Here is a 24,311-nt window from a genome sequence, read left to right as displayed (position 1 = left end):
TTACACGACGTGTTAGTATGTCCCAGTGCTTTCATACTCTTTTGATGCACACTTCTACACAAAAAGAGTGCGTACTTTTCGAACATAGTACATGAATGCCAATTAGGACGCACAGCAGAACTTAAATAGCGGTGCTAATTAGCTGCAACAGAAAATTGTTAGTCATGTGATATGCTGGGGCTGATGGGTAATGAAGTTCTGTGCCGTTACCGGCGTTAACATGACACTTGAAATTTCTTGCTGGCTATATCACATTAATTGTGGAACAAAATCTGACATCATGATTTATATTGGTTTAATTTTTTTTTTTCCCATCACAAAAACCTGCAAATTTTAAAACGGACATGTACGCTTTTTATACCAAAACATAACCCTTCTCCATATGTTGATATTGAGAATACTGAAATATGAGCCACATTGTGTAGATTACTTACAAAGACCTATTTTAGTCTCATAGAGAAGTCTACAGTCTCATTTGATAGTTATAGTGTATTCTGCAATGGAATTACACAATGGCTATATCTTTAAATTAGAATGATTTAACTCAAAGATGTAAATGGCTAGAAACCAGGAAACCTAGATGTAAATAGCATTCAAATGATATTTTGAAATGAGCAAAGATATATGTTTGCCCTCTTAGTTTTGTCAAATCTGTGTATAGAGTAACTTAGTAACTTAAGGAAGCAATACATAGATTTATAATCAAATATCTCAAATGTGGACGTACCAATATAATTGAAATATAAGTAAATATTAATATTAGGGTAAATATTCGGTGTCAGTAAGTGGTGTCCTAGAACTTCTGGAAATGTTCTTATTATCTGCAGTGGCTGTTTTGTGGCTGTAGTTTCATATGCCATGGACAGCATTATTTACTGCAGTGCTAATGTACTAGTAATGTACGATTCACGAGAATGACACGGAGCTCTTTTAGATCAGACGCTAGCTTTTAAGAGTGTCCCCTATTTCATGGTGTGTGTTGTCTTTGAACAATATACAGTACATGCCAGGCTCTCAGTTGCACAGTGACAGATTACACTAAAAGCCTTATCCACTAAGAAAACATCCACTAAGCAGTTTCCAAACCTGAGCCAATGAAAGGCAGTGCAGTTGAGTAAAGTGTCCTTACTGTACTACTGGTGCCAGCCCCATTCTGCCAGGCCTTTAGCATTATATAATGTCCATTAGTTTACATGCAGCATTTTGCTGAATAGGGTAGGAAACAACAGTTTGCTTTTAAAAAATACATGTATTTCACACGGACACATTTTCATTCATTAAAAAGGAAACAGAGAATGTTGACTCAAGCCTTCTATATACATCATTCACAATGATATGTTTCAGTGAGATGTTTGTTTCACATTTATTTGTTACACTCCTCCAGGGTGGTGATCATTTAGGTTCATACGCTGAATATGACACACACACACACACACACACACACACACACACGAAACACTTATTTAGTTATTTATGTGTAAGTTCTCAATGTTTATATTGATATGTGATTGTATGTCTTATGTATTGTAGCTAATGCTCAGGGTCTTTACAATATCATCAGGTTGTGACATTTTTTGCCATTTTATATTGTTGTAAATTTACAAAGTGAACTGTCATATCACACAATGTATAGTTTTGTTTCATCTGATACACCGAATCATGTTTTTGGTTGTTGTTGTTGTTGTTTTGTTTTTTTTGCCTTCATAATTATATTTAAATTTATTTCTCATTGCAAACACATGATCTAAATAAAACTCCAGATACAATCTCTATAGTTTTAGTTTATAATGATGATGAATAATGTGATGTAGACACGTTTCTCTCATTGAGAGAAGTTACTTTTCCCTCATTTATGGGTCTAGTAAAACCATCTCTACCCTGGCAACTCCTCCCTAAAAGAGATTTTATTTGTTCTTCTATGGCTGATGTGATGCAGATTCACGAGCCGGATACCTATATAATCGAGAATAAATGACGACTATTTACTATGCAAATGTGTACAGTGCTGCATGCTGACGCTTTCCCTCCCTCTGCAGTTTCTTTGGAGTTCAGTTGAAATTTTGCCATTCTTTTTGTGCAGGATGGCATCTGAGAGCAATGCAAAACTGCATGCATCCTATTCCACTTGACTCAATTAATCTAATTAAGAAAGAGTGTGTTTTTGGAATGTGAGAGCATATATGTGTAAGATGGATCAAGCTGCATTTGTTAATGTTTCCTTTTATTTAAAAAATAAATGAATCTATAAGATCTAAAAAGCTTTGATGTGATTTAATACTAGTTTTTCTTTCTCAGCACTGACCACCTGCATCGTTTGAACCGCTTCCAAGCTGGGTCTGATTGGTTATAGCCTGCCTGTGTGGACTCTGTGTGCCAATTCCTATATTAAGACTGTGTGTCACTAGCTTTGCTTTCATCTGTTTGCTTGTATATTGCAAAAAATGCTATTTATCACTCATACTCCTTCTCAATTCTATTCCTTGTATTAATTCAGGCACCACCTACTCATGGATCTTGGCTAATATGTATCTTGCTTTCACATGGATGTAACTAATGTTGATCTTGAGACTTGAGACTAGTGAGCAAAGCATCTGGGCTCATCCGGTTCTCTCCTGTTAATCTGTTAATTTATTCATCTGTCCTCATACAGGCAGCCATGAGAGGCTTAGTCTACACTCAAAATGTAATAATACAGAGTACACACATGATCGCTGACCTGAGAGCCATAAGAATGTTAAAATGCATTTATTATGGTTTTGAAACATCCCAAATTTTGTTTTAAAGGTCTCATACAATAGATTTACATGCACCAAAGGTCAAAAAACACTTTAACGTGCTCATAATTTAAACTGGAACATTACCTTTTTTCCCCCAGTGTCAAAAACGACTCGTTAAATGATCTGTTCTAAAGGATTCCTTCTAAACTCTGCTCTACTCTGCTTGGTCAGATGTCCCAGTCTGTTGTGATTGGTCTACCGCTGTCAGCGTGTTTCAAAAAGGAAACGCCCACTACCATAACGAGTTTCAGCTCCATATGTTCGCGAGCAGCCGCTGAAGACCAGAGGCGGGGCTTTTTGTTACGTACCTACGTAGGTTAGTACAGGAAGTAAGTCTGGATTTACTAACGACTCGTTTCAGCTGTTAAAAATCGCTTCCTTCTTTTGCGAGTCAATAACTCTGTGCGTAGTGCATTTTCATTTTTGAAACTTTTTACATTCACAAACAGCTCTATAACACACCACATGAAAGGTAATATCTGAAAAACCATAATAGGTGCACTTTAGTAATTATATTGACAGATGCAAAAGTGATGTTATCACTACTTTTCTATGTACATGTTCAGTACATGTTCTTAAAAGACATTCAGTTATACACTGTACATGATGATTTATTACATTATATTATCCTGTAAAGTAATAACATTTTATGGGCTTCCCTGCTGAATACTACACCCTCACACAAGTCTGTTTTTTGGTTAAATATACTAACAGCACACTGTACACTTCCTGAATGGACTCAGAAGTCATTCTGTCACTTCACTTAAATTTATTCGCAGTACCAATATTCTAAATTAAAGATCCTTTTGAAATTTAAAGGAAATAAATTTAAAAACCTTCACACCGCAAACAGTTTACAAAATAGTCCTTTCCTCAGACAGAATAGCATGTTCATCACAGCTGTCTAACAGGGTCTGAAACAAATACTATTAAACCTCTTATTTGTTTTTATTTATTTATTTTTGTTGCTTTTATGTAATGTTTAAAAAGGAAGCCCATTATTCAGTAAAACTATAGTATTCTCTCCCGCTATTACACACAGCCAGCATGTTGTCATTACACAGAGCTTGGTTTCAGTGTCAATTCAGACTCTAGTGGAAGCTCAGAGTCGTTTGTACTCTCTTTGGGCTTTGTTGTTTTTTCACTCTGGGCTCGATTCTGCTTCTCTTTTTCTAATGCTTTCTCCATCTCCGTGTAGTAATCCAGGGCTTTCCTCACCGGGTCAATGATATGTTGCTGTTGGACACAAAGACACTACACTTGGTTTGTGTTGTAAAGCACTTATTAGTGTTTAAATGTACAATATTGACGCCTACCTCGAGACAGGGGAAGAGATTAGCTAGCTCGATGAACAGCGGGAATAGAACAAAGCGAATGAAGCCAGTCTGAGAGGAGGGCTTAGTCACCTTGTCCCGGTCCATAAATGGTGTGACAGGAAGTCCCTCTAGCTTCTCCATGTCACTCTAAGAAGACGTATTATAACCTTATTCACTGGATGCAAGTGTCTTCATTCACAATGCTTTAACACTATCTAAACATTCCAACTCTCAAATAATAAATAGGAGTCATTTTTAAATGATCTTTCATTTTGACCTGGTTGAAAAACTCCTGCAACAAGCAGTCCAGCCATGGTTCAGCCACGTCCATGGGCCTCGCTTCATTAGAGATGTCACTCACTTTGATCATAATCATCATCAGCTAAAGTAGAAAGGAGCAGACAGGAAGTGTGTTCAAATAAGGAGCTAACTTGTCTTGTGGACGTTCCACAACATTTAAATGTAACTATTAATGGTTAAAAGTGTAACATCATTCTTTACTTAAATTTTTTTTAATTGTAATCTTTGGCAAATTGATTGGTATGTGGTACTGAGCAATAAAAATCTCCAGGATGTGCTGTTATTGGAAAATAATCAACTCTGCTTTGTGTCATGCTGCATCACATCACCCCATCGTTGATTATTTTCCTATAACAGCACACCCCATCATGTTTTATTCCTTAATTCTCCGTTTCATTCCTCACAATCCTAGGGCAAGACCTGTACCTGGATAAATGAACTCCAAATTAATACATTTTAATAAATACACGCATATAGAAACGTTTTTGGTTAATTAAAGCTATTTTCCACAATTCCTTACTCATCAGTATATTTGAACATGAGTTTGCTTTTACCACATCCCTGTGATCCTTGTTGCTGAAGTCAAACACAGGCAGGATGGCTTTAAACTTGTTGAGGATCTCAGTGTGCCTACTCATGTCTGTGGCCAGGATACACCTGAGGAAAAACATGATTATTTTCAGACTTACTGAGTGTTAATTAGATAGCTATGGCTGCTAAACTCTTTTTATTTTTGTAAAATGGACATGATGGATCATACTTAATTATGCCCTCCCTTATCCTCTTGTACTGATCTGTTGTCAGGTTCCGGAAAATGTTGCTTTCGGTCTGAAAAAGACTGAAATTAAGTCTGTGCTCTGAATTCATTTAAACAGGCTTTACAATGAAAATAAAATGTTAAATATTCAGTATTAAAAGTTCTGTTGTGAGTAGTTGTATGTAGGTATGAATAGGCAGTGGTAGGTTGCTGTATATACTTTATATATACATTATAGAATTATGGCCCTACGAGAACCTTTAGTATTGCACCTCTTTGTCTGTTTCTGGATGTGAGTCCCCCCGCCCCCCTTCTATCTGCCTAGAACAAATAAAAATAGTTTGTGATCTAGTTTTTAGACAACAGGATGGAATTGTTTTGGGATTCTTAGATTTTCTCCTGTATTTATCTATTTTGTATTATAATCCATCCATTTTCTGTACCACATATCCTACACAGGGTCGCGGGCAGCCTGGAGACTATCCCAAGGGACTCGGGGCACAAGGGGTGTCACACACCCATTTACACAATATGGACAATTTTGGAAATGGCAATCATCCTACAACGCATGTCTTTGGACTGGGGGAGGAAACTAGAGTACCCGGAGGCAACCCCCAAAGCAGAGAGAGAAGATGCAAACTCCACACACACACAGGGCAGAGGCGGGAATTGAACCCCCAACCCTGGAGGTGCCAGGCAAATGTGCTAAACACTAAGCCCCCATTAGTAGTAGTAGTAGTAGTAGTAGCAGCAGCAGCAGCAGCAGCAGCAGCAGCAGTAGTAGTAGTAGTAGTAGTAGTAGTAGTAGTAGTAGTAGTAGTAGTAGTAGTAGCAGCAGCAGTAGGAGTGGTAGTGGTGTTGGTAGTAGTAGTATTAGTTGTGGTGGTGGTGGTGTTGGTAGTAGTAGTAGTAGTAGTAGTCGTAGTAGTGGTGGTGGTGGTGGTGGTAGTAGTAGTAGTAGTAGTGGTGGTGGTGGTGGTGGTGTTGGTAGTAGTAGCAGTAGCGGTAGGAGTAGTAGTGGTGGTGGTGTTTGTGTTGGTAGTAGTAGTATTACTGGTGGTGGTGTTGGTAGTAGTAGTAGTAGTAGTAGTAGTGGTGGTGGTGTTGGTGGTAGTAGTAGTAGTAGCAGTAGCAGTAGTAGTAGTAGTGGTGGTGTTGGTGGTAGTAGTAGCAGTAGTAGTGGTGGTGTTGGTCATAGCAGTAGTAGCAGCAGTAGTAGTAGTGGTGGTGGTGTTGGTAGTAGTAGTAGTAGTAGTAGCAGTAGCGGTGGTGGTGGTGTTAGTGGTAGTAGTAGCAGTAGTAGTAGTAGTGGTGGTGTTGGTGGTAGTAGTAGTAGCAGTGGTGGTGGTGTTGGTGGTAGTAGTAGCAGTAGCAATAGTAGTAGTAGTGGTGTTGGTGGTAGTAGTAGTAGCAGTGGTGGTGGTGTTAATGGCAGTAGCAGTAGTAGTAGTGGTGGTGGTGGTGTTGGTGTTGGTAGTAGAAGTAGTAGTAGTAGTAGTAGTATTGGTGGTGGTGGTGTTGGAGCAGTAGCAGTAGCAATAGTAGTAGTAGTGGTGGTGGTGATGTTGGTGGTAGTAGTAGTAGTAGCAGTAGCAGTAGTATTAGTAGTGGTGGTGGTAGTAGCAGTAGCAGTAGCAGTGGTGGTGGTGTTGGTGGCAGTAGCAGTAGTAGTAGCAGTAGTAGTGGTAGTGGTGTTGGTAGTAGTAGTAGTAGTAGTATTAGTGGTGGTGGTGGTGTTGAAGCAGTAGCAGTAGCAATAGTAGTAGTATTGGTGTTGGTGGTGTTGGTGGTAGTAGTAGTAGTGGTGGTGGTAGTAGTAGTGGTGGTGGTGGTGGTGGTAGTAGTAGTAATAGTACTAGTAGTATGCTTATGTCTTCCATTACAGCCTTCAGCACCTTTTACACCAAAACTATTAGACTACAGATAGCTTAAAAAGAAAGGGTTTGTGGGTTGGGTTTAATTGTTTACCGAGTGATAGAGAATCCTTTTAATGTCACTTTAGAGAACATAAAGAGATCAGAGGCCAGTTTTTGAACATGTTTTTGCCACAAAAGACAGCCATAGCACAGAAGGAGAAACATTTTTGTTGCCTATTAAATAAGTCCTAAACCATTTTACATTAGCCAATGGGGCAGTAGAGGCTTGGCGGTTAAGGCTCTGGGTTACTGATCGGAAGGTCGGCACTGCCAAGCTGCCACTGTTGGACCCTTGAGCAAGACCCTTAACCCTCTCTGCTCCAGGGGCGCTGTATCATGGCTGACCCTGCGCTCTGACCCCAACTTCCTAACATGCTGGGGTATGCGAAGAAATTAATTTCACTGTGCTGTAATTTATATGTCACCAATAAAGATTCATTATAAATATTCTACTGATAATTTATTAACAAGGCTACAAGATAGTATAAAGTGTATATACATGTGGCCATGAAGTTTTAAAGAAAGTGTGCAATGCTACCTTTTCCAGTATCTCAAATGCTACAGCACAGTGATGATTTTCCAAAGGAGAGATGTCATTGTACCTCAAGGCGAGTTCAGTGCGCGCATTAATCTGAAAGGCAGCATAGTGGTCATTTATAGCCCCTCTGGGCCTGAGAAAAGACGCATCAATTCTTTATCTATATTTTATATTCACACTGTCATAGCAACAGTTAATAAAAAAATGACAGTAACACATTACTTTAATGTAAAATTGTCAATTGTATGATTGGTGCTTCTCTTACCTGGTAAGCATTGTTGTAGCCGGTGTGGTCTAAATCATGACATACAGCTGAGGTCAGCATGATTAAGAGGTCGATGCTATCTATCTTAGCCCTCAGATCTGTTAACCATATCAGGCCATACATCTACCAACACAAGGGACATAATGAGCAGTTGGAGCTGCATAAAGGGTTGTGACGTACAGTAATCGCATAGTGTGTTAGATTACAATGCAGCAACATTAATCAAAAAAGGATGACCCCATGTTAAGAGTTCTATATCAAGCAGAAACCTGGATGAGGTCATGCCCTTCACTAATCACAAAAATCATCGAGTAGAAAATTGAAGTACACCTTGGAAGAAAACCAAGGTGAGCTGATTTCGCGGTCATTTCTCTCTCTCTCTCTCTCTCTCTCTCTCTCTCTCTCTCGCTTTCTCTCTGTCTCTCTCTCTTTTGCTCTCTCGTTCTCTCTCACCATTTGAGTGACACAGAAGCAGTGCTTGAAGTTGTGGAAAGGGATGTTGTTGTAGCGCTTGTAGACTTCATAGAGGAAATGCTGCAGCACATCCAGCTCTATGTTAAAGGTGGAGATAAACTCCAGGTCTGTGTACATCACCTGGAGCAACACCATGATCTCAGCATCTTCCCACTGCCTACACACACAAATATAAAATCAGATCTGTTTAGTGGGACTTTGATCCCCACCAAAATATAAAAACATAACGCAGAGGCCTGCCAGACTCGTGTCATATCTCCTAAATCATTTTTACATCTCTGGAGAAGATGCATCCTGTTTTGTAAATTTGAAAGGCATGGGTTCAAACACAAAGCTAGAAGACCACTGATTAAAAACACCATTGAAAGCTTAGGGTTTCCTATTGATTGCTAAGCTTCCAAACAACCATTCATAATGATATGAGGCCTTTCGTGCAGATCAAAGGACTGAATCTTCTCTGGCCTCTTTATGCAGAGTAAAAGAGCAGTGCTTCAGTAATGAACATCCATTTTGTTAAAGCAGGTGCAAAGCTCATTTACTCAACTTCCATGGGCTGATGAGGTTTAATATTTCAAACCTTCCTGCACCTCGAGGCAGGAGGAGAATATCTAGTTTGTAAATTGCAACATATTCCCTGAAGTATAATGAGGTCAGATATTAAATATTTGAAATATGATATGATATTAAGCTGCTCACAAAATGTAGACAGGCGTTGTTTCTCATCACAAATATAGTGCCAGCTTTAGTTTGCACTAAAGATATTTAAATTCTCTGTTTTATCCAGAATTGATATTTATGTGATAATTTATTGATTTATACAAGTAGAATAGGGTGTCATGATTCCCCCTTGAAGCAGCGTGCTCTAAGCACGAATGCGCGAGCACCTGCTTTTCCGTTGTTGACCGTAATGACATCTGGACACGTGTGTTTTGTTTATGTTTCTGTCATGTCTCCTCCCTGTTCTGTCATTGGCTGGGATTTCACGTGGGTCTGTATTGCTCTTAGCTGCTAGCAGTTTAGACGCTGATTATGTCCGCATATATACCGCGCGCCTCCCAGCACACGAGGCGGAAGAATAATATCATATAGTTAGTTTAGTTCATATCGTAGTCATAGTCACGGTCCATGTTTAGAATTAGTTTAGTTCGTATAGTAGTCATAGTCACGTTCCATGTTTAGAGTTAGTTCGCGCTGGATTATCCGCTTCCAGTTCCTCGTCATAGTTCGTTTCTCGTTTTGTTTATCGGCCCTGTTTTCCGTGACCACGACCTAGATTCCAGCCTTGCCCCGTGTATGCCTGTTTGCCAATCGCCTGACCTCTTGCATGTTTGCGGATTACGTTTTGGATCATGATTTGGATTTGTCTGCCTGTCTCTCTTTCAAATAAACAACTGTTCATCCAGCACTTGCATCCGTCCTATCTCTGCTCCGTCACGATTCGTGACAGAATCTTCCGCCGAAACATGGATGCAGCAGGAGAACGGAGGAGACGCAGAACCCGGAAGTCGACGCCAACCGTCCCCGCTATGGACTCAGTCCACTTCCCACAATGGACATTTATGGAGCTTCCTGATCCATTTGACGGATTTTTCGGTGCCCCAGAATATTTCCTGGTAGATTGTCAATTCTATTTCTCCAGCCTGTCAGACCCTAAGCCAGAGGAGAAGCACTGGCTCCGATTCATGTGGTCCCGGTTCTTTGGACCGGCCCGTCAATGGGTGCAGCTCAAACTGGATAAGCACTGTAGGAACCTGGACAGTGTAGAACAGTTTGTGGGGGAATTCATGATGCGATTCGGGAGTCCGGAGGCGAAGGACGAGCTAGAACAACTTCTCAGGGGGGTAAGTCTGGCAGGCGAACCTGCCCTGCCGTTTACCCACTACTACAGGCAACTTCATGCAGAGCTCAACTCTGAAATCCAAGTCAAGTCTCAAGTCCCTAAGGTCCAAGTCCAAGTCAAGCCTCCAGGCTCTGAAGCCCAAGTCAAGCCTCCAGGCTCTGAAGCCCAAGTCAAGCCTCCAGGCTCTGAAGCCCAAGTCAAGTCTCAAGTCCCTGAGATCCAAGTCAAGCCTCAAGTCCCTGAGATCCAAGTCAAGCCTCCAGTCCCTGAGATCCAAGTCAAGCCTCCAGTCCCTGAGATCCAAGTCAAGCCTCCAGTCCCTGACGTCCGAGCCAAGCCTCCAGTCCCTGACGTCCGAGCCAAGCCTCCAGTCCCTGACGTCCGAGCCAAGCCTCCAGTCCCTGACGTCCGAGCCAAGTCTCCAGTCCCTGACGTCCGAGCCAAGTCTCCAGTCCCTGACGTCCGAGCCAAGTCTCCAGTCTCTGACGTCCAAGCCAAGTCTCCAGTCTCTGACGTCCGAGCCAAGCCTCCTGTCCCTGAGGTCCGAGCCAAGCCTCCCGTCCCTGAGGTCCAAGCCAAGCCTCCCGTCCCTGAGGTCCAAGCCAAGTCTCACGTCCCTGAGCTCACGTCCAAGCCTGCTGATCCAGTTGACCAAGCTCTGCTAATATCTCAGCCTAATGACCAAATGCTGCTCACGCCCAAGTCTACCGACCCGGTCACCCAAGTTCAGCCCACGCCCAAGACTACTGACACGCACAGCCAAGTTCTGCTCACGCCCCAGTCTGCTGACACGCACAGCCAAGTTCGGCTCACGCCCCAGTCTGCTGACACGCACAGCCAAGTTCTGCTCACGCCACAGTCTGCTGACACGCACAGCCAAGTTCTGCTCACGCCCCAGTCTGCTGACACGCACAGCCAAGTTCTGCTCGCGCCCCAGTCTGCTGACACGCACAGCCAAGTTCCGCTCGCGCCACAGTCTGCTGATACGGCCAGCCAAGCTCCGCCCGCGACACAGTCTGCTGACACGGCCAGCCAAGCTCCGCCCGTGCCCGAGTCTGCTGACACGGCCAGCCAAGCTCCGCCCACGCCCGAGTCTGCTGACACGGCCAGCCAAGCTCCGCCCGAGTCTGCCGACACGGCCAGCCAAGCTCCGCCCGCGCCCGAGTCTGCTGACACGGCCAGCCAAGCTCCGCCCGCGCCCGAGTCTGCTGACACGGCCAGCCAAGCTCCGCCCATGCCCAAGGTTCACCTGGTGACCTCAGAGCCTCAGCCTCCCTGTTCAGCTGTGGACGTCGCTCAGCCCGCCTGTTCAGCTGAGGTCGTCGCTCAACCCGCCTGTTCAGCTGAGGTCGTCGCTCAGCCCGCCTGTTCAGCTGAGGTCGTCGCTCAGCCCGCCTGTTCAGCTGAGGTCGTCGCTCAGCCCGCCTGTTCAGCTGAGGACGTCGCTCAGCCCGCCTGTTCAGCTGAGGTCGTCGTTTAGCCCGCCTGTTCAGCTGAGGTCGTCGCTCAGCCCCCCTGTTCAGCTGAGGTCGTCGCTCAGCCTCCCTGTTCAGCTGTGGTCGTCGCTCAGCCCGCCTGTTCAGCTGAGGTCGTCGCTCAGCCCCCCTGTTCAGCTGAGGTCGTCGCTCAGCCTCCCTGTTCAGCTGAGGTCGTCGCTCAGCCTCCCTGTTCAGCTGTGGTCGTCGCTCAGCCTCCCTGTTCAGCTGAGGTCGTCGCTCAGTCTTCCTGTTCAGCTGAGGTCGTCGCTCAGTCTTCCTGTTCAGCTGTGGATGTCGCTCAGCCTTCCGGCTCCATGGCAAACGTCGTTCCCCCCTACTGCTTCGAGGAGACCCACGTTCCTCTCCCTGGCCGTACGGAGACCCACGCTCCTTTCCCTGGCCTTACAGGGGACTTCACTCTGCCTTCCAGTTCAGCTGGGGTCGTTGCTCCGCTTTCATGCTCCGCCGAGGACTTCGCTCAGCCTGCCTGCCCGGCTGGGGATGTCGCTCTGCCTTCATGCTCCGCCGAGGACTTCGCTCAGTCTGCCTGCCCTGCTGTGGTTGTCGCTCTGCCTTCATGCTCCGCCGAGGACTTCGCTCAGCCTGCCTGCCCGGCTGTGGATGTCGCTCTGCCTTCATGCTCCGCCGAAGACGTCGCTCTGCCTTCATGCTCCGCTGAGGACGTCGCTCTGCCTTCATGCTCCGCCAAGGACTTCGCTCAGCCCGCCTGCCCTGCTGTGGTCGTCGCTCTGCCTTCATGCTCCGCCGAGGACTTTGCTCAGCCTGCCTGCCCGGCTGTGGATGTCGCTCTGCTTCCCTGCTATGCCGAGGACGTCGCTCCGCTTCCCTGCGCCGCCAAGAACACCGTGCAGTTTCCTGGCTCTGCCTGGGACATTCAGTCCAGGGGGCCGGGTCCGCCAATTAAATGGGATGACTCATGGCACTCCGGGAGGAGTGCCTTTGGGGGGGGGTTCTGTCATGATTCCCCCTTGAAGCAGCGTGCTCTAAGCGCGAATGCGCGAGCACCTGCTTTTCCGTTGTTGACCGTAATGACATCTGGACACGTGTGTTTTGTTTATGTTTCTGTCATGTCTCCTCCCTGTTCTGTCATTGGCTGGGATTTCACGTGGGTCTGTATTGCTCTCAGCTGCTAGCAGTTTAGATGCTGATTATGTCCGCATATATACCGCGCGCCTCCCAGCACACGAGGCGGAAGAATAATATCATATAGTTAGTTTAGTTCGTATCGTAGTCATAGTCACGGTCCATGTTTAGAATTAGTTTAGTTCGTATAGTAGTCATAGTCACGTTCCATGTTTAGAGTTAGTTCGCGCTGGATTATCCGCTTCCAGTTCCTCGTCACAGTTCGTTTCTCGTTTTGTTTATCGGCCCTGTTTTCCGTGACCACGACCTAGATTCCAGCCTTGCCCCGTGTATGCTTGTTTGCCAATCGCCTGACCTCTTGCATGTATGCGGATTACGTTTTGGATCATGTTTTGGATTTGTCTGCCTGTCTCTCTTTCAAATAAACAACTGTTCATCCAGCACTTGCATCCGTACTATCTCTGCTCCGTCACGATTCGTGACATAGGGCAGCATTGATCCGGTAAATGATAAAGTCAGATTTTACTTTTGTGATGACACTGAAAGAAACTGAACCATTTTGCTTTATTTAAAAAACTCTTTCTCGCTTTATTTAAAAAAAAAAAACTCTCGCTCTCTCTCAAAAACACACACACACATTTATCTTACTATCCTTGTGAGGTCCTTTCACTGACATTGACATTATTATTAATATAGCTAATTAATGCTCCTAAGCATAACCCTAACTGTAACCTCATTATCCAAAAGGTTTTCTGGACATCATCTTACATAAAATAGGCCAGGACTGTCATTCATGTGGTAATTTTTATAGACTTTACAGCAATTAGTGGGTCAGCATTGTGGCTCCAGGCCTTTTCTGTTTTTGGTTCAACTGGCATGTTCTCATGTATACAAAAATGTTTTAGACATGATGAAAAAAGTCCAGTAGTACCATATTTCAACTTCTGTTACAATGCTGCAGTAATACTTAGATTGATTTTGACAAATGGATAACAAACTACTAAGGGCTACCTTTCAGAAGAGACCAGAATTGACCATGTCATCAAAAGGATGCAAAAGCACCAACGATTTTGCACGTCATATCCCGATATTCACATTCCAAAAAGCAGTCCAAACTGTCAGATAAGCCTTGAGGGGACATTTGGTCCGCACCAAAATATAAACACACTAAATACACTAAACAAACACACACACACACACACACGCACACACACGCACACACATAATTTATTATAGCCAGTTTAAGTACTGGCATGTTTTGGGGAGGTGGGAGGATACCAGAGAACTCAGAGGAAATCATGTGATCATGTCTGTCTCTGCACAAGCAGCAACCAGAACTCGAGATTTAACCCACAATACCTACACCACCATTCCATACCTTTGCTTTTATTAGATTTTAATTTACAATAACTCTAGAAACATTCTGCCACTGTAGAAAGGAAAATGGGTGGCTTTGAAATGTTAGTTCTCAATACACTGGTGCATACTTCATACATACAGTATGACTTGCAATTCTTCAGCTGTGATCCTTGGACATTTTTTGGCTACTCAAACCATCCTATTCACAGTGTGTTGAGACAATATAGACACACGTCCAATTCCAGGTTGATTCATAACATTTCCAGTTGAGTGGAACTTCTTAATTATTGCCCTGATGGTGGAAATGGGCATTTTCTTATAGCCTCTTCCTATTTTGTGAAGCTCAACAACCTTTTGCCGCACATCACAGCTATATTCCTTGGTCTTACCTATTGTAATGAATGACTAAGGGAATTTGGCCTATGTGTTACCTCATATTTATACCCCTGTGAAACAGTAAGTCATGGTTGAACAATTTCCTGTTCCTAGTCACCCAGGTGTACAAAAAATATTTAAAAGCTCAATGGGAATATACTTCAAATATATTTTTCTCATATGTATTCATAGGGGTGCCAATAATTGTTGCACACCTACATTTAACACATTTTTTTTATAAACCTGTGTTTTGTTTGCAATTGTTTGATATCCATGAGAGCAGAGTATTTTTGTGAAATTTTTGAACAAAAGATCAAAAGGTTAAACAATGATGGTGATTTTTCACAGCCTTCTTTGCTCATATTTACTAAGGGTGCCAATATTAGTGGAGGGCACGGTATGTCCATTACACTGACAGAAACTGAATTACCATAAGGGTTCATTTGTGCTGCTTGACCAGGTACTTTTGACTAGGTACTATTCCCTTATTCTTATTCCCTTTCAGCGTCAACAAATGTGAATTATCATAGAGTTACCAAGGACCAGTTTGGGAAACACTTGAGATTAAGATGAAACAAGAACTTACCAGTTATCAAAGGTTGGTGTTTTAAGGTATTGCCTCACCTCCTCGGAGACCTCCAGGGTACTACGTGAAGATAAATTGGATTGTTTTATCAATCTAACTGCCCAGTCGAGAGAGATCTGGAGATTGCACTCACCTCATCTGGAAGAACTTTTCTTTGACATGTTCACACTCTTCACGTGTCTTGCGCAGTGTTCTCTTGTGGTAGAATGGAGAGGGTTTGTGAGTGCCCTCGGACATTTCCTTAAACAGACCCAGCCAGCTCAGGTGCTCCACACTCTAAACAGATTGAACAGATCACTAAGTAGGTGGAGATCAAGGCTACAACGTTACTGATTACTGTTTAACTCCTCTCACTATAGAGCTTTTCCAATCAAGAAGAGAGCAAGATAACATTTTGCGGATTAGTTTTGTGGATTCTTGTGACTGTCTGTAGTGAATCTATTTGTTTACCTCGAGTTTTTCCCTGAAAGACTCCACCTGTTGCTTCATCTCATAAACAACAGCTGGTGTCTTGCCAGATTCAACAAGAATCTTCTTCTCTAGACTTTGTAACCTATTAGAAAATGTGTTAGTAACCATTTTCAAAGAAGCAATTTTGCATGATTAATACAATTATACAAGTATACAATTGCTGTATTGATTAGGATGGAAAAAACATGACTTAAGTGGTTTAATTTGTAATGATACATACCTTTTCTCCATGGAGGAAAGATCAAAGCCCAGTGACACCGACAGCTCTGTACCTAGAAGATGACATAGCTCTTTAAAATGCATTATAAGCCAATTTAATTGTCTAACTGCATTTTGAAGGGAAAAAACTTAACAGGGCATGTTGTTAAAAGCTGTTTGTTGACTACAGCTAGGTATTTAACACTATAATCCAAGCAATGAATTTTTCTCTCTGTTGCGGTCAGGGAAGTGCTTCCGCTCCCTGAAGAGAATGCAGAGGAGTTTCTTCCCACAGGCCATTAACCAGGACAACGCCTTATACATAGACATATATACAGAGCCTACATTCCTGTTAATATACATTGCATATCCCGTATTTATTAATATTTATTATATATGTCAGCTTTTCCACTGAAACTCTGTCAGCTGGTTGTTGCACAGCTTTGTATTGCACATACAAGATCTGCACTTTATTCCATATGTAGTTCATACTTTTTCTGCCATCTGTCTTTTATATCCATTATATTCCATCCATCCATTTTCCATAACGTTTATCCCACACAGGGTCACGGGAAGCCTGGATCATATCCCACAGAGAACTCAGGGCACAATTTGGGGGACACCCTGGACAGGGTGCCAACCAATCACAGGGCACAATCACACACAAACTATGGACAATTTAGAGATTCCAATTAGCCTACAACGCATGTCTTTGTACTGGGGGAGGAAACCAGAGTACCCTGAGGAAACCCCCAAAGCACAGGGAGAACATGCAAACTCCACACGTGTCAACCACTAAGCCACTTTGCAAACCCCCTATTTTTCACAGTTCACAATGTACTGTGGTTGTGTGTGTGACCAATAAAATTTGAATGTGAATTTGCTGTTTTAGGCAAATAATCAATAGTGTGATATTCCAAAATTGTTCATTTACGAATATCATGTCCCGAAGTCATCATTACTCTTACACCACAGCAATTTCAATGCTAAACATTTTTATTTACTTTTTAACCTTTTATACATTTAAGGTTGTGGAACACTCTTCAACCAGCCTCTCTTTTTTTCTCTCTCTTAACAAGGCAAAATGTGCATGTTACTAAGAAACTGCAAGAAAGTCCTTGGTACATGTTGTAAAACTTACTGAACGTTTTGAAGCTCTGACACTGGAGACTCCATCCATAAATGCCAAACAAAAAACATCTCCTCACAGAAAACATCATCACATCTCCAATTACACAGATCTATTTATTTGGAGCCACCGTACAAGTCCATGTGCAAGTTGTTTGTAAAGAAATGATAACTTATTAGAATGTAATGTTGTGTAAATCTGCGATTTGCTTTTCAGCCAGCACTACTGTCAAGCTGTAGTCATAGAAACTTTCAACATCTTATTCAACACCTTCTGACCAATCAGATTTGAGAATTCAGTAGCACTGTGGTATAACACATACAATAATGCACAATCACATTGTATGTCATCCATCATCTAACATCTAACAGGTTTTCAAAATATAATCGGTTACATCTGAGGCAGAAAATACCTAATGGCTCACTGTTGTAGTCTGCAGCAACCACCTCCAGCTTGTAGCATGCGTGAGGGCTGTTGGGGCTCAGCTGAGGGGAGATATTAATTATGTTGCCCTTGGGATTGTAGAGTTTTAGGATATCATGCGGACCAGCTTCAGCTGCCGATCGGAACAGATCTGTAAGAGTAGTGTGTACACGCATACATCTGATTTCAATCAAGCCAACAGCATGAGTTTTATGAATAGTATACGCTTGACACAGGGCTGCCACTTGAGGAGAGCTCTGTCAGCAGCACCTGTGGCACCAGCCTTTCAGTATGCACACTCTAGTAAAGAAAAAACACTCTGATTTTATTTACTCACATAAATCATATCTTTCCCATATATAACAAAATAACTCTTTAATTTAGTTTAATAATGTAAAAACAGGACCCATGTCAGTGTGTGTATCAGTAATATGTAGCAGGAGGTCAGGATTGTGCTTCTAGGGCACATCGTTTTTTGGGGCATATTTTACAATGTTCTGGTAAACGGTTTATTCTCATACCAACATTTCTGATCCCATATAGTCCTCTGTGACAGTGACAGACTGACTGGCCAGGGCTGGATGATTTTAGCAACTCAATATCTATCACGTAAAAAAGAAAATCATATACTGATATAGATGAAAATAAAGCAACACTAATCTTTTTTGACTTAACATCTTAAATCAAATATTAATTAAAGTCAGGCTTGTTCAGATTCGATTTAGTTCATTATAAGACCAAATCACCAAAATCCTTAATGTCTATGAATACATAAAAAGTCATATTACATTAAATGGCATGTTTTGTTTATTCGAAGATAACAAATTCTTATGAATGATTATCGATCACCATGTCATGTTTTTTCTCAAACAATCAAAACTGGAAAGGGAAAGCAATAACATGACTAAGACCTTACCTTTGACATCTTGTGCAGGACAGTCGATAGGAAACTCAGCCTGCTCTGGTCTTCCATTTACTGTAAAATAAATTATTTTAGTTTCCATGCCAGTCGATGGCAGTCTCACACACCACGCAGCCGAATGGATTCGGGACTGTGTATGACATCTATTTAACAAAGGGCCACTTCACAACTCCTCCCTCCCCTTCTTTCATCTATCTGGCTCTTCCAGCCTTATCCATTTCCTTATTACTATAATAATAATAAGAAGAAGAAGAAGAGGAGGAGGAGGAATAACTTAGTTGCAACAAAATAAAGACAACATAAAAGGACACCACCAATACAACAAGCAATTCCTTGTGATCAGTTGACACTGATCTAACACCAACACTTGTGTCCTAATTCAGGCAATTTTCTACTAGTTAATCACTGGAATGTTTAAAAGTGTACAGTCCACTGAACACGCAACAATTGTTTCTTTGTTACTTTGTAAGTGTTATTCTATAAGAGTATGATTCTTAGGATTCCTATAATATGATATTGAATATAGTATTCAATATAAATCATGTTAAAATAGTAATGAAGTTGTAGACTATTACATAGCCAAAAAGCAGAGGTGGGTGGAAATACTTCAAGAGAATATAATCACTGTAGGATTAAGAATGTTCATAAATATCTTTCTCTGACAAGCTGTATGTGTACTCTTGGTGCCTGATGTTCTGCCAGTGTCTGATCCTGACACACATCTACTGCTGTGGCTCCTCTCATATTCCACATTTGCCTGATTCTACTTCTGCTTGGAGCTTCTGAACTCGTGACTGTAATAGGACAGTTATAATGTGGTAATTCCATCTACTGTATGGTAATAACAGTTATAACATTTTAATGAGCTTCTATGGCAATAACAATATAGGATAATAACAGTTATATGGCAATAATAGTGTATTGTTATAACAGAGTTATGACACAATGATAACATTGCAATACAATGTAAGATGGTGTATTTCACTAACATTATTTTACTAACACTATATATACTATGCTAATAACAGTTATAACAGTTTTAAAAACAATGCATTGCAATAACACTGGTATAACATTGTAAAAAAAAAATTATTGTATTAGAGCAGTGGTATACAATGATATGGTCATAATGATAATATTGTAATAACAGTTTTTGCCTGTTATAACATTGTACAGTATAATAACACTGGAATAATGATGTATTGTAATAAGACCGTTATAACATGGTAATTATAACACAGGGTAATAGCACAGTCATGACAGGGCATCTGCACCACCATCCCATAGATATAGACATATCAAATCATGTCATGTCAAATCATGATATCAACATATCATTTAATTCACTGACCATAATTCAGACATTTATTACTTGATCATAGCCCACAAAAGGACAAACACTAAAAAATAAAGAGGTTTCATGTATTGTTAAATAGCCTAAAGTTTCAGGCTATAGAGTGGTGCAGGAATGTAGCAAAGTCTCACTACAATGAAGATTTCAACTGGTTGAGGCGGCCGAATATAGATCAGATCCTAGCACAGGCTTTCTGACAAGGAATTTAGCATCACACTGGTTCCCGTTACAAAAACCCAATAGGATTTTCCCATAGGCTTTTGGATTATTGCAAAAAATAAGCTCTGTGATCAACAAAAGTTTACAATACGAACACGTTTTAGGCAATCAGTAATGATGCAGTTTGAAGAAGAAGGAATACCAACTAGAGTCATGGTTGGATTCATGAGCTATAGTGTAAGAGAGTATATACTGCCTCGTTTGAGATGCTATAAATGCCAAAGATATGGGCATGTGGCTGCTGTGTGCACAGGTAGACAAAGGTGTGGTAGATGCATAGCATGAGAGCATAGCTTGGGTGAGAGCATAGCGTGGCCTATGGAGGATGTGAAGTAAGGAAAAGAGCAATATGTCAAAAAGTACAGAATGTCAAAATCACAGAAGGGATAACATACAGTATGTGGAAGCTATTAAAAAAGTAAAAAAATGAAATGCCAAATGTGAACAAGAAGCCCACAAATAAGACAGCTCAAAAACAAAAGGATCAGTGCCGAATCAAAAAGGATTCATTAGTGGTAGATAAAGTGAAGTTTGTAATATTTATGGCAGAGGTGATTAATTGTTCAGCATAAACATCAAGTAGAACAGAAAGAATTAAAATAATAATCAGAGCAGCAAAAAAAGTACCTGGACATAAAAGTAACAACAATAGAGTCAGTTAAGGAGGCACTTGTAGGTGGTCCCCAAGGCACTGGGGAAAGCATATAATGGTATTTGATATAATACAGTGGAATGCAAGGAGTATGCTAGCAAATGGACAATAATTTAAAAAGTATATTGATGATTTACAAGAAAAACCAAAGGTTATATGTATAAAAGAAACGTGGCTAAAACCACATCTAGATTTTAAAATACAAGGGTATGAATGAGTACGCAAAGATAGGAAGATAGGAACTGGAGGAGGAGTGGTAACATTCATTGAACAAAGTTTGAGGTATAGAGTAATAAGTAGTAATGAAATAGAAGCAGTTATTGTAGAAATCTGGACAGATAAAGGTAGCATTAAGGTGATTAATTTATATAACCTATGTAAGAAAATACAAAAAGAAAAATGTGAAGAGTTGGTAGAATATGTGGTGAGAAAAAATAGTGTGGTGACTTTAATAGCCATAGCACTTTATGGGAAAGTAAGAATACAGATTTTAATGGTAATATAATTGAAGAAATATTGAATGAAAACGGGTTGGTGTGTATTAACGATGGCACTGTAACAAGAGTGAACATTAGTAATGGCCAGGAGTCAGTACTAGATCTTACTCTAGTATCAGAAAATATGGCAAATATACAGTAAGTACATGGAACGTCCTAAAGGAATCAACACTAGGGAGTGATCATTATCCAATAAGATATACAGTGAGGGAAAAAAGTATTTGATCCCCTGCTGATTTTGTATGTTTACCCACTGACAAAGAAATGATCAGTCTATAACTTTAATGGTAGATTTATTTGAACAGTGAGAGACAGAATAACAACAAAAAAATCCAGAAAAACGCACATCAAAAATGTTATAAATTGATTTGCATTTTAATGAGGGAAATAAGTATTTGACCCCTCTGCAAAACATGACTTAGTACTTGGTTTAAAAACCCTTGTTGGCAATCACAGAGGTCAGACGTTTCTTGTAGTTGGCCACCAGGTTTGCACACATCTCAGGAGGGATTTTGTCCCACTCCTCCTTGCAGATCTTCTCCAAGTCATTAAGGTTTCGAGGCTGACGTTTGGCAACTCGAACCTTCAACTCTCTCCACAGATTTTCTATGGGATTAAGGTCTGGAGACTGGCTAGGTCACTCCAGGACCTTAATGTGCTTCTTCTTGAGCCACTCCTTTGTTGCCTTGGCCGTGTGTTTTGGGTCATTGTCATGCTGGAATATCCATCCACGACCCATTTTCAATGCCCTGGCTGAGGGAAGGAGGTTTTCACCCAAGATTTGACGGTACATGGCCCCGTCCATCGTCCCTTTGATGCGGTGAAGTTGTCCTGTCCCCTTAGCAGAAAAACACCCCCAAAGCATAATGTTTCCACCTCCATGTTTGACGGTGGGGATGGTGTTCCAGGGGTCATAGGCAGCATTCCTCCTCCTCCAAACACGGCGAGTTGAGTTGATGCCAAAGAGCTCCATTTTGGTCTCATCTGACCTCAACGCTTTCACCCAGTTGTCCTCTGAATCATTCAGATGTTCATTTTCAAACTTCAGATGGGCATGTATATGTGCTTTCTTGAGCAGGGGGACCTTGCGCGCGCTGCAGGATTTCAGTCCTTCACGGTGTAGTGTGTTACCAATTGTTTTCTTGGTGACTATGGTCCCAGCTGCCTTGAGATCATTGACAAGATCCTCCCCTGTAGTTCTGGGCTGATTCCTCACTGTTCTCATGATCATTGCAACTCCACGAGGTGAGATCTTGCATGGAGCCCCAGGCTGAGGGAGATTGACAGTTCTTTTGTGCTTCTTCCATTTCCGAATAATCGCACCAACTGTTGTCACCTTCTCACCAAGCTGCTTGGCAATGGTCTTGTAGCCCATTCCAGACTTGTGTAGGTCTACAGTCTTGTCCCTGACATCCTTGGAGAGCTCTTTGGTCTTGGCCATGGTGGAGAGTTTGGAATATGACTGATTGATTGCTTCTGTGGACAGGTGTCTTTTATACAGGTAACAAGCTGAGATTAGGAGCACTCCCTTTAAGAGTGTGCTGCTAATCTCAGCTCGTTACCTGTATAAAAGACACCTGGGAGCCAGAAATCTTTCTGATTGAGAGGGGGTCAAATACTTTTTTCCCTCATTAAAATGCAAATTAATTTATAAAATTTTTGACATGCGTTTTTCTGGATTTTTTTGTTGTTATTCTGTCTCTCACTGTTCAAATAAACCTACCATTAAAATTATAGACTGATCATTTCTTTGTCAGTGGGCAAACGTACAAAATCAGCAGGGGATCAAATACTTTTTTCCCTCACTGTAGAATAGGATTAAAATATTCAAAAAACAGGGCAAGTAAATTTAGAAAGATGCAAATTAAGGGACACAAATTGGGAAGGATTCAGTTATATATGTAGTAAGAGAATAACTGAAATAGAAAATCAGGAAGATGGAGTTGAAGAAAATAATACAAAAAGAAGTAGCATAATACACAAAACAGCATTAGAGATTATAGGAAAGAAAACAATAAGGAAAAGGAAGACAGTTCAGTGGTGGAATGAAGAATGTGGAGATGCTATATGAGAAAGAAATAAAGCATTTAGGATAGTTAAATCATCTTATTTGTATACAGATCTTGTAAATTATAAAAGAGCACACACTATAGTTAAGAAAACTATTAGAGCAGCAAAAAGGAAGTATTGGAGGGAGTACTGTAATAATATTGGATGGGACATACAAATTTCAGATATTTGGGGTATGATTAGGCGAATGGGAGGAATTAGCAAGAGTTATAACATGCCAATTTTAAAGAATGGAGAAGAAATTGCCATTTCAAATGAAGAGAAGGCAGAGATGCTAGACAAAAATATTTGTTAAATTACATAGCAGTAATAATCTAACAGAAGATGCTAAAAAGAATAGATAGAGAGTAAAAAGAGAAAACCCAGATACACTAAAGACTTGTGAACCAAATGGAAGTCCTCTAGATGCAGATTTTTCACTATATGAACTAAAAAGAGCTAAAACAAACAAAAAAAAAAACATCTCCTGGGGAGGATGAGATTTGTTATAGCATGAAACTGTCAGATTGTGCACTATTAAGTGTACTGAAATTATACAACAAAATATTTGCAGAGGAGAAACTTACAGCAGCATGAAACATTCAGCAATAATCCCTATAGAAAAGCCAGGAAAAGACAGATCTGAAGCAACATATTACATATAATGGAAAGAATGATCATAAATAGGCTTACATGTGTATTAGAAAGTAGAGGCCTTTTTTCACATTATCAAAGTGGATGTTTTATTGCCGTGTACAGCATACAACAGAGAACGACAGATACTGGAAACAAAAGTACAGAAAGAAGGTGAAAAGAATATGACTTTAGAACATCTACTGAATAAACAGCAAGGAGATAAAAATATTACAATACCTTTGATAAGATATCTAAAAGAAACAGGAAATTATAGAATACCTTGAAGGATCTATCTGAGAGATAGGATTCCACCCAGTGCAGAGCCTTTCCAGTGATGCCCAGGCTGGAGAGAGTTGACAGGAGGATCTGATGGTTCACAGTGTCGAAAGCAGCAGGTCGAGTAGGATGAAGACAGATGATCTTGAGGTTGCTCTTACTAGTCGTAAGGCTTCAGTGACGGAAAGCAGAGCAGTTTCCGTGGGGTGACTGCTTTTGAAGCCTGATTGCTTTGTGTCCAGGAGGTTGTTCTGTGTGAGAAAAATGGAGAGTTGATTAAAAACGGCTCTTTCAAGGATTTTGGAAAGAAAAGGGAGGGGGGAAACAGGTCAGTAGTTGTCAACTGCAGCAGGGTTAAGTGACTTTTTTTAAGCAGTGGGGTAACCCGGGCCTGCTTAAA

General features: G+C 41.3%; 1 protein-coding gene across 1 annotated transcript; it reads right to left on the bottom strand.

The window, feature by feature from the left end:
• Positions 1-2,236: 2,236 nt before the first annotated feature.
• Positions 2,237-18,606, bottom strand: si:dkey-219c10.4 (high affinity cGMP-specific 3',5'-cyclic phosphodiesterase 9A). Its single transcript, XM_053626550.1, has 14 exons — positions 18,223-18,606; positions 17,296-17,457; positions 15,777-15,828; positions 15,536-15,638; positions 15,219-15,361; positions 15,086-15,145; positions 8,323-8,500; positions 7,870-7,992; positions 7,605-7,697; positions 5,154-5,221; positions 4,948-5,050; positions 4,371-4,475; positions 4,094-4,240; positions 2,237-4,013 (listed from the first exon to the last, which is right to left on the bottom strand). Exons 1-14 carry the CDS (start codon positions 18,308-18,310, stop codon positions 3,834-3,836), a joined length of 1,605 nt encoding a protein of 534 aa, XP_053482525.1. The 5' UTR covers positions 18,311-18,606; the 3' UTR covers positions 2,237-3,833.
• Between the last annotated feature and the right edge of the window lie 5,705 nt (positions 18,607-24,311).

The sequence above is a fragment of the Ictalurus furcatus genome, chromosome 6 (genome assembly GCF_023375685.1).
Source record: "Ictalurus furcatus strain D&B chromosome 6, Billie_1.0, whole genome shotgun sequence".
Lineage (NCBI taxonomy): Eukaryota > Metazoa > Chordata > Actinopteri > Siluriformes > Ictaluridae > Ictalurus > Ictalurus furcatus.
Note: the sequence above shows the minus strand (reverse complement) of the source record. Positions and strands in the feature narration are given on the sequence as shown.